Genomic DNA, 16,110 nt, shown 5'->3' with positions numbered 1-16,110 from the left:
ACTCGTGGTTTGACCATTTTTACGTACTTTGTGCTCCAAATTAGGTGCTAATGGGATTTGTTCAAAAAATCTAAAATATCCAAATAAGAAATTTGAAAATTTTTGAGGTTTAAAAGCAATCAAGCTTTGATGACATCACTTCTTCATTTTTTCATCTCAACTTGTCATACTCAAATTCACTCCCAAAATAATCTTATCAAATTGTTACAATGTCTTAATCTACAAAGAGTTTCCTCCTTAAATACTGATTTCAGTTCAGATAAGAATTATTTTCATTTAATAGTGCGCATCTACATTTTTAGAAGATCCCAATGACCTTATGTTTCTTTTTAGTTTTCTATTCTATGTTAGCTTTTGGACACTCATTTCTAAAAAGGACTTTCACTTAGATTTAATTTAATTGTCATCTAGAGAGTCGTCTAGTACTTTTTAGATTTTTTTGTTGTCTTTTGGTTTTCCTTCTGGTTTTATTAGTATTGACGTTTCACTCTTTGACTTAATATATCCAATTCTCATAACCTTTTATTCTTTAGCCTAATTCCTCATAAAACATTAGTTCTGATAGAAATTTTTGCGGATTTGTAATATGCATCAAGTTTTTTTTTAAATATATGAAATCTTACTATTTTTTTGGTCCATTGGCCTTTGATTCATTAACCGTTTTCACTAGATTAATCCATACTTATCTTCTGACTAGGTGCTTATAAAATTTTCACAATAAATAGTTCTGATAAAATTATTATCGTTTTATAGTATAATTATAACAATATATTTATCTATTTTTGAAGGTGGTAGACAATGGTACAGTGAAAACATCTTGTCGGACTTGCATTGTCTTATTTATTTAATGTAACACGACGTTTCGGTACAGAACTGTACCAGTTCACACTTGAAAACGGTTGGAGATACTTACCAACCGAAACGTCGTGTTACATTAAATAAATAAGACAATGCAAGTCCGACAAGATGTTTTCACTATATTTATCCTTATGATCTAAATTATCCAATCTTGATATTCCTTTCTTTCTTTTCAATACTAACTGATCATAATTTTTTCTGATTTTAATTATTATCATTACATTTCTGACGTTTAAGATCCATCAGACAAATCACATTGGCCTCCTTTTTTTGGTTTGGTTGACATTTTAGTTTTTGTACAGTAATTTCTACAAATCATTTTTACTCCTTTTGTCATCTGGATTCAACTTAATCAGTTCCACTGCCTTCTCAACTTCAAACTCTTTACCAAATTCTTACGCTGATTACAGAATTTTTACAGCTTTGCACTGAGCATCTCGTTTTTCTCAAAAATTGAATTTCGAATTTAATTTAATTTTTGTCTAGAGAGTCTCCTAGTAGTTTTTTAAGTTAATTATTATCGTTTTTCGGTTTTCCTCCTGATTTTATTAGTATTGGACCTTTTCTCCTTTGATCTAAGTTATTCAATCCTCCTAATCTCCAAACAAACTCCTAATACAATCCTTCCACTGATCTCAGTTCTGATAGGCATTTTTGCGGATTTGTAGTAAGCATCTCATTTTGTCTTTATCCATATTGACTAAATTATTCCACCAAATTCCATTTAATATAAATTCGTCACACTAAACTCAGTTCTAATTTTAAAAAAAATTACAGTGAGCATCTACGTTTTTCTTAAAAACATTTAAGCATTTTAAAAGACAATTATTCTTCTTCCTCTACTTTACTTCAATTTTGTTGGAATCCAGATTCTGGTTATCAATGTGCAAAGCAAATTGTACTCTATTTGTAACTCTTTCTTTTTACAGGGATTTATTATATTAAATACCCAATCTTGATATTCTCCCCTTTCCTGTCAATAGTTAATAATCATCAAATCGTCACACCTAATTCTAATGGGAATTTTTATGGTTTTCCATTAAGCATCTAATCCTTTTCAAGCGATCCACGTATTATTTTTAGTTTTCGTTTTCTTGACATGCCTCTTGGTGAAAAATTCATGTTGAGAGCTTAACTTCTTTCAGTCCTCTGACCTTATGGGCTTAGTTATTCATCTTTAGCACCACCTACTCCTCCAAACAAACTCGTCAAATCCCCACACTAATCTTACTTCTCATATGCGACTCATAACGGCCTGACTATGATCATTGATACTTAAACCCAAAGAAACTCTGCTAAAGATCTCGAACGACTGTTCAAAATGTTTTATGTTAAAGGTCTCTAATACCTTTTTGTTATATAAAAAATTTAATAACGCACTAAAAACCCGTTTCTCAAAGTTAAGGCTTGAAACTCCAAAAAAAGCCTCGTAATGTTTAAAACAACAAAAAATAATACAATGCGGTATAGCGGCCATGACAAATGCATCCCTATCTCTAATAGGAAATAGGTCCCCCAGGAAGTAAAAGGTTTTAACTCGTGCAAACTAACAGGCAGTAAATTTCTGCCAACAGTTTTGGCTGTTTCGACAGACCGTTTTTATACGACCCGAAAGTACCACGGAGATATTATTGCTCTCAAACCTCAAGTTAACTAGTATCTAGTTTTTTTATAGAATTTTATGTGGGTTTTGCGTGACGAAGGATATAAATGAAATTAAGTCATTAAGATTAAGAAAAACTTTCTGCTATAACACGAATGATTATGAGAATATTTTGGGGCTTGTAAAATTAGGTCACGTATTGTAACGTTAATAAGTAAATTGCTTATAAAATTCGGTAAGAATTTCTGGCTAGATAAGAATCCACTTCGTTGAACATTTTTACATACAGTTAATCCGACCGAAAAATCTCGTCTGGTTCAAGGGACGTTTTACGAGGACACTATAAAATTAAAGAACGAGAGCGCAAGGATAAATTGAGTTTTATTAAGAAAATTTCATAATTTTGGTGAACATTATTGCAAGTTTAATAGACCCAAGTGACGCTGCTTCAGAGCTTTGATAGTGCAGTAAATCATTTAATTTATGAGATGCTTACGATTTATTGGCGCTCTACATTATATCGAGGTAATAATGTAGTTTATAACAGTATTGTAAAAACGGTAAACGTGTACGGCTGGATTAGGCTTTAATCAATTTTATATTTCCTTGTCTAAAGAAAAATGTGTAACAGGTCCATTTAAGTTATGCACCAGAATTGTGAATATATATGTAAATATATACAGTGAACACCACTTTTGCACTAACAGAAATGTACACAGGGTAAAAAAATAAAGTTAATATAAAATGTTTAAACAGAATACTATAGAGGGTGTTTTCAAAGATTATCTCAAGTTCTCACATACCTGACAAAATCTTACGGTGTGCAACTTCAGAAACACTTGTAACAGTCCCAATTAAAATAATAAAAGAATAGTACGCTTCACAGGAATGAAATGCAGATATATGTTGATTTATCCAGAAATCACACAAGAAGTATAGGATAAATTTCTAACCCAAATAATTTGATAGATAATCTAGAATATCAGCCCAAGGATTGGAAGTAGACCAATGAAGACGAAGACAATGAACTTTCACAACAAAATTATTACCACCAATTAATTACCATTAAAGATTTAATGGTGGTGGTACTGTAGAAGAGCAGAGCTGAGAAGCCAATATAGGGAAAGTTCCGAATTAACTTATAGTACAGTAGGATAATATCGTTTCTCGCTTAAACACCAGGGGAGTATGGACAAAATTAAAGCCAAATCCTTAACTCCATAGAAGAGAATTTGTTATAAATACTGGATTAAGTATAGAGTGTGGAAAAAGTATTAGTCTTTATTCTAGAGGTTTTCGGTTAAGTTTTCAATATTAGAAAAAAACTGTTCAAGGTTTACTTTTGCAAGATTATGATTGTTTTCTGCGTTAGATCTAAATGGTTTTTAATTGGCGAGTTTCTATTTAGAAAAAAACAAACAAAAGTGTAGTTTTTACTGAAAATGATCTCAGTCATTCTCCTTTTGTTGCAAATACAAATGATTTTACATTTGTGCAATTACACAGTACAACACAACAATCCAGAGAGTTTAAAAAAAATGGTTTTGTGTTAGGTCCTGATTTGATAAAATTTTCAACAATGTTCTATAAGTTAGTTGCTCTACTAATGTTATTGCTAGATCCAATTTTAAAAAAAGTGATTTTAATTTTTTACAATTTTCGATTTGGGAGATTAATTACCATATACCCTTAATTAAGTGGATATTAGACAAATTTTTCAATTGTTTTTTTATTCTGAAGTATTTAGATCCAAATTATACTTTAATAAAAATAAATTGCTGCTTTATGTGTATTTCAATATCTACATTCATCATCATTAGAATGAAAATCAAATCTATATTTCTACGTTTAAAACAAAATCGGCATTAGCTTCCTTTAAGTTATACACGAAAATTTTGGAAATATATAAAAGATAATAAGGCCGAGTATCTCCAAATATAAACTCAACATAAACCTTACTTTTTTTAAATAGAATACTATACGATACGACTAATACATACGATGGTCCAAAATATTTGTATATATGAATGAGGTTATTTCTTGCCTAAGGAATCCAATGATATCAAAAATGTACCTTAGCAAGATTAAGGTAGTTTTCTGTATCGGATCTAAATAGGTTTTAAGTGCATATTAGTAAGTTGATTGATATTCTCCAATTATAATATATCAGTTGCATAATTTCACAAAAATGAAATTATTAGCTGAATGCTGCAGTCTTTAATAAGGATAATAGGCTTAGTGTTAGGACCTCCTTCAACAAACCCTTCAGTAATGTCACTAATTTTAAAAAATTAGTCAATAATGTATCATTTGATTCCTTGATCAAATTTTGTTCAAATCAACTTAATGCGAGCAAATTCGTTCTTTTAGTTTTTGAACGTGGCCAAATAATGTACAAATTATGATTTTTAAAAATAGAATTTATAAGAATTGTTTCAATATCTATAAGTATCATTATCAGGCTGAAAATCAATTTTATATTTCTTCGTTTAAAGAAAAATGAGCAACAGCTCCATTTAAGTTATGCACTTTTGAAAATTTTGAAAATATGTAAAAGAAATATATACCGGGTATCTCCAAATATAAACTTGACATAAATTTAGTTTATTTAAATAAACCCTATATAGCATGATCCAAAATATTTGTATATAATGAATGAGGTTCTTTCGTGTCTAAGGAATCTAAGATCTCTATCCAAAATTCACCTTAGCAAGACTAAAATGGGTTTCTGTGTGTATATTAGTGAGTCGATTGATTAACTTAATAAGTTGTAATTGATATTTTCCAATTATAATATACCGCTTGCGTAATTTCACAACAGTGAAACTATTAGCTGAATGCTAGCATTCTTTAATAAGGATAATAGGATTATAGGTTATTAGGACCACCTTCAACAAACTATTTAATAACGTCTTTAACTTTACACAATTAGTCAATAACTATGTATCATTTTATTTATTGATTAAATTTTGTCCAAATAAACTTAATGCGACATTTTTTCGAGTTTTTGATGTTGTTGGAAAAATTATAATTTTTAAAAATAAAATTTGTCAGAAAACATCAGATTCATTTAGGTTATGCAAAAAATTTTGAATATATGAGAAGCAACTATCCAAAAGGCATTAAATTCATAATATGAAGTTTTATCGCAAAAAAAAGTGCGGCTCCATTATAAAATGTATAACATTAATAGAAATATGTTCATTTTTTTAATATATTTAATTCGTTTTGCTTAATTGGAATGCGGATTTATGTCATTTTGCTTAGTTAGTGTGGATTTATTTCTTTGTGCTCAATTCTTTTTTGGATTTATTGCGTTTTGTACAAAACAAATATTTCATATTATTTACAAGGTTAATAAAACCTGAAATTTTAGTGAAAAACTTATTTTATTAAGAAAATTACAAAGAAATCAAATATGTAAACCGACATCTTCTTCTAAGCAGTCACAGGTAGCTCCAGCAGTGTCGTGTTGTCTTCCTCTATTTCATTTCCACTGGTTTCCATAATAGTTTTGTACCATTCCAGTTCATCTTCTTACTCCCATTCTTCACCAAACTCTTGAGCCAATAAATGTTTTAAAGATTTTTTCTTTTTTTCCTTAAGAGGTCTTCCAAGTTCAAGTCGTTCCATTTATAGCTGAGAGTCCTTTTTACCTTTTTTAAGCAGAGTTTTTGGAGTTTTAGAAGTACTTTCATACCTAAAGTTTTCGAAGAGTGTTATGGAGATGGGTGAAGCTTGATTCTTTCGCAACACGCCCCTTTTCATGTCGGATATACCGTCAGTCTTTTTTAGAAATTCTTGTAGGTGTTTGATGTCATAAAATAGCCAGTCTTCCCCATGATATTTTACTTTTCCAAACTCGCTATATATATTGTTGTGTTCTTCTGTAGTCTTGATTGTTATTTGTTTTCTTAAGACTTTCTCTACTCGGCCAAATACCCTATCGGCAGGTAAGAAACTATGTCTTCTTACTGGAAAAGTAATATTTAGTTCTTTTAAACTCTCGGGTGATTGTTTTTTTTAAAAGTAATAAAGGGCATACATAGGAATTTTTATTTTGCCCTCCACACCCGTCACAGAAAAGGCGAAGTTTCTGTATATTTAGGAGGTCCAGGTAATTCAGATGGGCCAAAAGTGCAGATGATACCTCACAGATTACTATACATACGATATACTACAATAGATTTAATGCATTTTGCTTAATTCCCCGATTTTACTATAGCTGTTTCTAATGGATTGAAATCATTTTGATGAAACTGGACTGTCAGGATAATAGGTTGTCTAAAATATAGGAAATTTTAATATTCACCTGAAAAATGTTAAAAAATTGATTTAATACATTTTGGATAGTTGCTCCTCATATAAAAAATATATAAACAGGGTTTGTCAAAATTTGTTTCAACAGAACACTATATAAATTATTCCTAAATTTTATGTCTATACCGAAAAGGAATTATTTCTTAGCTGGGAATCAAAGACTATTCAAAATATAGTTTAGCAAGTTTAAGATAGTTTTCTGGATTGTTTTAAAGTGAATATTGGTAATTTGATTGATTAAGTTGACAAGGTATAATTGAAGTTCTCCAATAATAATATACCACTTGTGCTATTTCACAAATATAAAAGTATTAGCTAAATGCTGCCTGTCTAACATTATACGGAGCGTTCTTTAATAAGGACAATAGACTTGGCGTTAGGACCCTTTTTAACAAATCCTTCAGTAAGTCAATAATTATGTATTATTTTATTCCAAGATCAAATTTTGTCCAGTTGAACTTAATATGGGCAAATTTCTTTGGATTTTGGATGTGATCAGGGTGGAAACCATGTTATAAATTGAAATTAATTTTTAGAAACCCTTCATAACTTAAATGCATATCAATCTCCAATTTTTGTAATACTTTTTTTTTAAATTGGCGACGTTTTAATATTTATAAACGTCCTCGTCATGATGAAAAAATATTAATAAAAAATGTATCAAGATAACATAATACTTAAGAAAAATGCATAATAATGAGGGTTACGACTTACGTGTTTCTATAATTTAAACACGTTTCTCCTAAGATTGAAATAACTACGAGTCTTTTTTTCAAAGCAGAATGTTAACCCACACGGTTCTAACTACAATTTAATTAAAGTTAACAAAACCCATAATAACAACAGTTCTGCACTCTAAATTCCGATTTTGATTTATTTTGAGAGAACTGTTTTAATTTGAATCGCGAATCACGTTGACCTTTGAACTCTCGAACTTTTCAACGTAACAACTTGCGAAAACAGATTTCAAGATAAATTTTCGCTGCAATTTCCTAACAGAGTCAATAAATTTAAAACAGGATCGCTTAAAAGCATTTCGCCGGGAAAAAATCAATAAGTGCCCACCTGGTTTAATCAAGGTTTTAAATAAAAAATTAAACAGTTAATTACAGTTAATTAAGTCATGGTTTATCTTATTATCAACAGCTAAAGCAGCTCAAAAGCGTCTATAAGCGACAGTAAACTGAACTAATTTGCTGGTTCAAATCTACTTTAAATTACCTTAATTTACCGTTTTTTCAAGTTAAAGCCGGTAAGCAGTGTTGTGGTGGTCTCGGGGTGTTTAAAATTAAAACATTCTGGTTAAAATTGTGTTAAGTTTTTGTTGTAGTTTTGTGCAAAATTTGGTAGAAAAGAAGTGAATTTAGTTAAAAATGTGTCTGGTGTAAGTGAAAATTTGTTATAAAATAGTAACTGTAGCATATAAAATAACAAACAAACATTTAATAAAAATTACAAAATATGTCAAGCTGGGATTATTTACATTATTAATGAAATATACAGCAAGGACCAGAAATATGTTACATTTTCTATAATATTTCTTACATGAAAATGACCAGAATAAAAACTTTACTGGTCAACCCTGTATATTATATACAAATATAATTTACAATATTTATTTATCAAGTTTTGCTTTATTTACATTAAATCCTAATTAATACTAAAAATATCAACAGAAAAAAGCAAAGAATAATAGGGAAGTGATGAACTGTAAATCTATCTGGTGTTATAATATTAAAGATAAATAACTAGAAAAATGAATCAAAAATAACATTTCATAGAGTTTATGAGATCCATTCATAAAATATATGCTGTAGCTTGCAGCTGAGTAGTTATAAATAGAAATATTGAGATAATAATTTTATTTAAAGAGATATCGCCGAGCGGAGCGCTATTAAATAAAATTTATTTTTAGAAATTTACCATTGACGTATGAAAATATCATAGAGTTGGCGTAAAATGCATTAAAATTGACATATGGGATAATACATATAGAATAAAAATTATTTTGAATTACTACAAATGATTTATGTGATGTTTCAACAATGTCATGCATCCAAAGAGAAGTTTTTGATATTGATTATATTATTGGGATCTACTGAAAAAATCATTTTAAAATATTGCGTAAAATACAAATAGCCCAATAACTATGCATAAATTAAATGGATACGATTACAAGATATTTAATTACCGATTAAATATATCTAAATTTCTATTTCTAACAATAAATAACTATATGTATATTATTCAGTAAACTGTTTGGCAAATCAAGAAAAAAACTTGATTGAGACCTACATATAAGGTGTACTACATTTTATAAATGTTACCAATTATGTCCTTAGTTTAGACTAATATATCGATATTATCCCACCCCCTGTAACACACCATAACATTCAGCCTGAGCCCTCTTTCCCTCCCTTGTACCTTACATAATTCTTGAATGCTCCTAAAACACGTTTGAGGTTAATTATTAAATTGAGTACTGTCGATGACGGATAGCGTTCAAACTAAGCGTGACTATACGGAAAAATTGATAAAATATGTAGGCTTTGGTTGTACTATTTAGCTACAAAAATAATTTCGATAATCACTTTATGCAGTCTTTTTAAATGACCAGTTTCTGTTCTTGATAGAATTATATCAAACAATATATTACTACTGGTAAACTGGCAATGAAATAATATTTTCATAGAAAGTTATGCAAAATATTTGACAAAAACACAATTTTCCAGATAGTAGTAGTTAAGTTAACCTGTGAGATTAGACTTTTTTTCTAAAGTTTTTTGCTTAATTAGCGCTAGAAAAAGTAAAATCCATTTTATATTTCCCTTAATTTATAACTTCTATGATAGAATGCTTAGCAAACTATAAAAAGCAACAAATATTACTTTTTAAAATCTAATTTGTTTAGATTTTGCTTCTTTTAAAGGGCCATTGTGAAGTAAAATGAATTGATAATATTTTTACCAAACAAAATCAAGCATAACATAAAAGGATACCAAACATATTTTTTAATAATCCTTGATTTTGCTTGATCCTTATAATAATTCTTTAATATTTTTACAGTATTATCCCAATAATGAAAAAATCTACACAAGAAAAAAAATAGAAGATAAAACCATTCTAAAAGGGACATTTTACGGGGTTTAAGCAACACTTAACACAAAATACCAATTAGGTTGTACAAAACATTGACAATCAACATTTAATAACACCAAAGACTTACAATTATTTGTTTCCACGGATTAAGCTGGTATTAAAAATTTAAAAAAATGCGCAGTATTTCGTTTAAATAAATCCAATGTATAAAAAATTACTTATTTAATTAAATCAAATTGTTTCTAGATAAAATAAACCTAGATATAAAAAGCACGAAAGTCGTTTGGCTATAAAAACGACATAAATAAATTCTTTAGTCCTAAAACCACGGGCGAATTTGCATATACCGAGATTTCGTTTCTATTTGTCTTTGTTTCGTGCTTTTTTCTCGTTAGTTACGACAAGGGCAAATAAAAATTATAACATGCACTTAAATAGAACAATATTTATTTTATTTAAGACGTGTATAGTAAAAAAACATAAATATTATTTAGGCAAATGCGATTTGTTGCAAAAATGTTTTTTTAAGATCAAATTAAAAAAAAATTGAACCTTAAAAAATATATGTTCAAATATAGTGCTGTTAATTTTACCGTTTATTAAGCCTTTTAAATCCAAAAATTGGCTGTTGAATAGCCTTGTAATTATGAAAATTTTTTATTGAATTTGTGTGGCTTAATTTACATATATCAAAAAACATATTTAAATTTTCTTTAAATTGAATCGTTATCTATAGATAAGCCTTTAACACCTATTGAGAAGAGTAATCTGATTGGCATAAACCGTAAACAAATATTGTTAAAATCTTAATTTTGAGATTTAGACTCTTCTTGATTTCTTTGAAAATATGGAATTAAAAAAATATATTTTTTTAGGAAATTTTTAATTTTTATTTAGTTGTACTGCTTAGAAGTGTGGTCCTATGTGTATGTGATAAGTAATGAAATAATAAAAACTAAATAATTAAAATAAATTTTTCAATATTCTTCCTTATCCTTTTTTTGTAATATTAGAAAACTATGATAACAATAATATATTTTTTCCATTTTATTATCGTATGGATCTTTCTAACATTTTGTATAGAGTTTTATTAATCTTTTTTGTTTTAGAAATTACAAAAATTAAATAACTCCTTTTTTTTGAGTATATATGTTTATTTATATTTTTTTTATATATTTTCTTGTGGTGGAAAAAATATTATTTTTTTGCACAACATGGAAATATTGCTGATCGTTAAATTTATTTAAAAAAATAGATTATTTTGCTAATAAAAGCAAGTAGGTTAATTAATTAGTCTGATTTTACAAATTATTATATTATATTTAAATACTACTTGAAAACTGTTAGATAAAAATAATTAATAAATAAAATTAAACGCTTGTTTTTTTTCAATTTTTATTGACATTCTATTTATGTTCCTTATTTTAGTATTTTTATTGTATTTCTTAAAAGTTTTTCTTTGGCCACATAACTCAATAAATATATTTAATAAAAAAAATTTTCCAAGGTTTGACATACTTCTTACTTTTACCTTCGTTAATTAATTATAAATGTCTGTCACAATATTAAAAAAATATATTTTGCATTTTTTTATTTTGTAGCTATTTAAAGCAATTTTTTTACTTTATGCCAAGTTTTTAACGTAATTTTTCTTATTTTGATTTACGTAGTTTTGAATGTCTTTCTGGCATTAGATATGTTGTACGTGTATTATAAATAATTTAGTCGAATTAAATTTTTAGGACTTTTTTTATTTCATCCAGGCATTTCTATGTAATTTCTTGTGCCTTTCAGAGATTTTAATCGTTTTCAGGTTTTTTAATAAAAAAATTATATGAGTTTTTTTAAGAAACAATTTGTCATGTTTTTCGGAATTTTAATATCACAGTTTTTGTTCCAGATAATGGAAATAATGTTTCCAAGCAATTTTTCTGAAGTCTCTTTTTATGTCTTCCAGACAATTTACTTAATTTTTTATATTTTGCAGGCACTTTGAATATTGTTTAGCTTGTTCCTATTAAATATATTTCTACAATAATTACAATTGTAAATAATATTTTTAGATAATATTTGATCAAATGTTTTAATGTAGGAGCCACCACTGGTCACCCGTAAGTTTCTTTTTGTAAGTTATGGTGGCACCTTTTTATTTCGGTGGCGTAACATTTTAGTATATGAAATAATAATAATAATAAATTTCGCTATAATAAGCTTCCCTAATGATAGTAATCTTAAGAATTCTTATTGTGACCAAGATTAATATCGTAGTACTCCATATTCAACAAAATTTTTCTTTAAGCTTTATGCTCAGAATCAGACCACTCTCTTTTTAATATAAAATTAACAAAAAAACGATAACAAAGAAATCTCTAACTAATAAACAAAAAAACATTAACACCTGAACTCACCGCATCTAAATTAATATCAGCTAAAGCGTTCGGAATACCATTGGGCATATCCGAAGATAAGCTAGACGGCGCCAGCGTCGTCTCTTGCTTATCCATGTAGGCTGTGGCCGTAGCTACGTAGCTGGCTGCTGAGCTTGTCGCTGCGCCATTTTGAGGCTTCGTAGCGTCGAGCAGAACCTTTAGTGAGGCAATAGCGTGGAGCTGAGTTGCTTTTTCGTCCACTTTACCTGGAATTCATAGCGAGAAATGTGTCAATAAAATGAGGAGTTCAGAGTAGTTGAAGGTTAAGTGCTTAGGGTACTCCTACACAAATATAGAAAATAAGTTTTAGGGTGTCAATTTATACTATTTAGTGGTTGCCTGGGACTTAAGACATGCCTTTTATCTTATAACATGCATAAAAACAGACCAATATCACTGTTTAATTGCTAAGTATTTAGGTTTTTCTTAAAAGTAAATGGAAGTTTCTAGTAACCCTATAAGGAAAGGCATTAGCTTTTACTTTTATGCAAATTTTATCATAAACTGCATGAGTGTGTTAAATATTCATAAAATAAGTTGGTGTTAAAGAAGTGTTAAAGAATTTATTAGTATTTAAATAGTTTATTACAAATCCCATCCAATTTAGAAATCAAAACTGAATAAAACATTAAACCCTCTTTAATATTATAGTATTGAATCTTAAACTGTTTAGACGCTAAATTATCAAATACATCTCCAGCAGTCTTGTCATGATTATGTACCACCCTGGATTTACATTTTAAAAATGCTTTTGTATAAATCCACAGTGTCCTAGCAGATTCGTGCCGATTAATCTTGAATTTGTATCTGTCGATTATGAGAATTGGATTCATTTTCCTTGTCGAAAATATGCTGTTACTTTAAATAAAAAAATGTTAGAAGTTTGAAATTTATAATAAATGTTCAACGATTAATGAATACATAAATTTATGTATTCATTAATCACACTGTTATTATTCAATGTAGTGTTATGGGTATGTTAGCTTCGAACTTAAATTCGTGAAAAGACCCCATTTTTGGTGACAACCTAAAATGTTTCTCCATTGTTTTAAAAACTCCATAGAACGAGACGCTATTAAAGCATCTTAATTTCGCGACCCACGCGCATCCTTAAGGAGTCAGAGCACAGCATCTTCCTTCAGTCAGTTGTGTTAATGCTATATTTTAATATAATTGCATTTTTTATTAAGTTACTCGAGACCAAATTATTACTGAACCAATGTATGCTTTGTTGATAAAAATTACAGCATTTTCGCTCTGATGTCAAGTATCATGGATCAACCTATCTCGAATTAGTTACTAGATACCTTGTGTTACGGGAGCTCCAGGATAAAGAGAAATTAAAGATCTAGATCAGTGTTACTCAAACTTTTTTTGGGACGGAACCCTTTTAAAAAACTAAATTTTTAACAGAACTCTAAACTCTAAACGAAAAGCAAAAGCAGTTATATGTGAATTGTTTATTAATAATCATACAAAAAAAGATAGATACAGTAAGTAGTGAGTAAGCAAATGATAACACTAAGTTCATTTAATGCGAGGCATGTAATTGTTCTTTATTCCTCATCAACTGGGTAATGTCAGGCTTGATAGAGGAAAGTTGAATTCTCATGTCTGGCTCGGCATCCAGTCTAATGCGGTATTTTGTTTTTGTAGCTGTATATGCTGAAAATTCCGCTTCACACAAATACGTTGTTGGGAACGGCAGAAGAACATTCAAAGCTTCTGTGGCAAGTTGTTGATATTCATCACGAACCCTGCACCAAAAATCATTTAGTGAAATTGTTTTGAACAATGATTCCATGCTTCTATCCGATGTCATTTCTAGAACTGATTCATAAATCTGATTTGACATATTTTCAGGCTTCTGCAATTTAGATGAAAAAGGGTTTTGAATCCATGAGTTCATTTTCAGTTTTGTATTCTGTTCTTCAGAATAGTAAGATTCAAAAGTCCCTTGCAGATCATTGAGATATTGCACCAATTCAACAAATATTTCTGTCACTGTATCACTAAGACTATGGTGACTAAGGAACTTACTTAGCAATGAAAAGCTTTCGATTTCTCTCTTACCAAAATAAGTAATCCAAAAATCTAATTTTCTTTTAAAGGCAGTTATTTTGTTGTTAGCATTGAAAACTGTTGTCTGTTTTCCTTGTAGTGACAGGTTTAATTCGTTAAGTGTTTCAAACATGTCTGCTAAAAATGCTAGTCTAAATAACCAGATTTTATCGGACAAACGGTCTTTTAAATTAAAAGGAACATCTGTAAGAAAAGCTTCTAATTCTATTCTTAGTTCAAAAAGCCTTGTCAAAGTTTTACCCCGAGACAACCATCTCACTTCAGTATGGAGCAATAGTGTTTTATGATCGCTACCATATTTTTCACATAATATTGAGAACAATCAGGATTGTAGTGAACGTGACTTAACAAAATTAATTATTTTTACTGACTCATCAAGAACCAATTTTAGATTTGGTGGCATTTTCTTAACCGCAAGTGATTGTCTATGCAGGATGCAGTAGCTGGAACTACAATTTGGCGCTTTCATTTTTTTTCGTGATATTGCTCCTGCTACTCTACCTGTCATTGCCTTGGCTCCATCGGTACAAATATCAATGCAAACATTCCAATCGAGTTGGTTTCCTTCAAAAAATATGTTAATCGTGTTAAAAATTTCTTCTCCGGTTGTGTTAGTAGGCAGCGATGAGCACATAAGCAAGTCTTTTTCGAGTGAATGTTTATATGAATATCGCACAATAACTAGCAAGATGGCCAGTCCAGCAACATCAATCGACTCATCCATTTGCAAGACGAATTTGTTATTTTGAAGCCGTGAAACCAGTTCTTGTTTTATGTTTGCTGCGATATCCCCAATTCGGCGCGTAACTGTATCGTTCGAAAGCGGCACTGTAGAAACATGCTTTACAGATTTTTCGAGCATACATTTTGTTATGTCTACACACATGGTTTTATTAGCCTTTCAGTGATAGTGTGCGCTTCTCCTGCTTAAGCAATGCGGTAACTAACCAAATACGATGCCTCTGATGAGTAATAGGTCGGGCATTTACTTAATAATACATATATTAAATTTTCGTATATGTACCAGTAACACCTATGAGTAGGCGTTTCGTTTTGGTTGTTTATCTTTATCTTAGGTAACTTTATTCTTATAGGGTCCACTTTAATACATGCATTCATTTATTATGACTGCTGGCGGAGCCCTACCGGAGGTTTCGAGGAGCACCGGTGCTCCGCGGAGCACACTTTGAGTAATGCTGATCTAGATCAAGGAAACACTTCATAAATTCTTTGATTTCTAAGAAAACAAATGAAATATGATCAGTGCAACTAAGTTATCTTTATTTTGGCATTCCCGATATACGGCAACTGTTTCTTGACAAATAGTTCATTAGCTGAATCGTCAGGCCCTCAAATAACAAAATATCGTAAATTATATGCTTTTAAATGAGTTATTAAAAACAAAAATACAAACAATTTGTGTGTCAAAGGATAGCATTAACAACACAACTGACTGAAGATGTTGCCTACGAACACCGCAAGTAGGCGCCATTAGCGGTACTTCAATAGCGTAATTTAAATAGCCTTTACAGGCTCACAGTATTGCAGATTCAATTGCTCGGAATATAATTTCTTAAAATCGCCCTTAAAAACTCTCGGGTGGAAATGTGGTTACTTTTTAATTTGTAACTGATCGGTATTAGTTAGTAGCCTGGATTTATATTTTAGCTTGGCACTTTGGGTACATATATGAAATGTACTTCCGTTGAATGTCGGCAA

General features: G+C 29.6%; 1 protein-coding gene across 5 annotated transcripts in view; it reads right to left on the bottom strand.

Annotated features, from left to right (window-relative positions):
* LOC126742806 (sodium/potassium/calcium exchanger Nckx30C) overlaps window positions 1-16,110 on the bottom strand; it is a 151,971-nt gene that overhangs the window by 18,662 nt on the left and 117,199 nt on the right. For all 5 annotated transcript variants that reach the window (XM_050449611.1, XM_050449606.1, XM_050449607.1 and 2 more), the window contains one exon: window positions 12,289-12,515. In XM_050449611.1, the coding sequence (XP_050305568.1) occupies window positions 12,289-12,515 (227 nt within the window). The remainder of the gene's footprint in view (window positions 1-12,288; window positions 12,516-16,110) is intronic.

The sequence above is a fragment of the Anthonomus grandis genome, chromosome 12 (assembly GCF_022605725.1).
Source record: "Anthonomus grandis grandis chromosome 12, icAntGran1.3, whole genome shotgun sequence".
NCBI classification, from domain to species: domain Eukaryota; kingdom Metazoa; phylum Arthropoda; class Insecta; order Coleoptera; family Curculionidae; genus Anthonomus; species Anthonomus grandis.
This window is presented reverse-complemented; position numbering and strand designations above follow the sequence as displayed.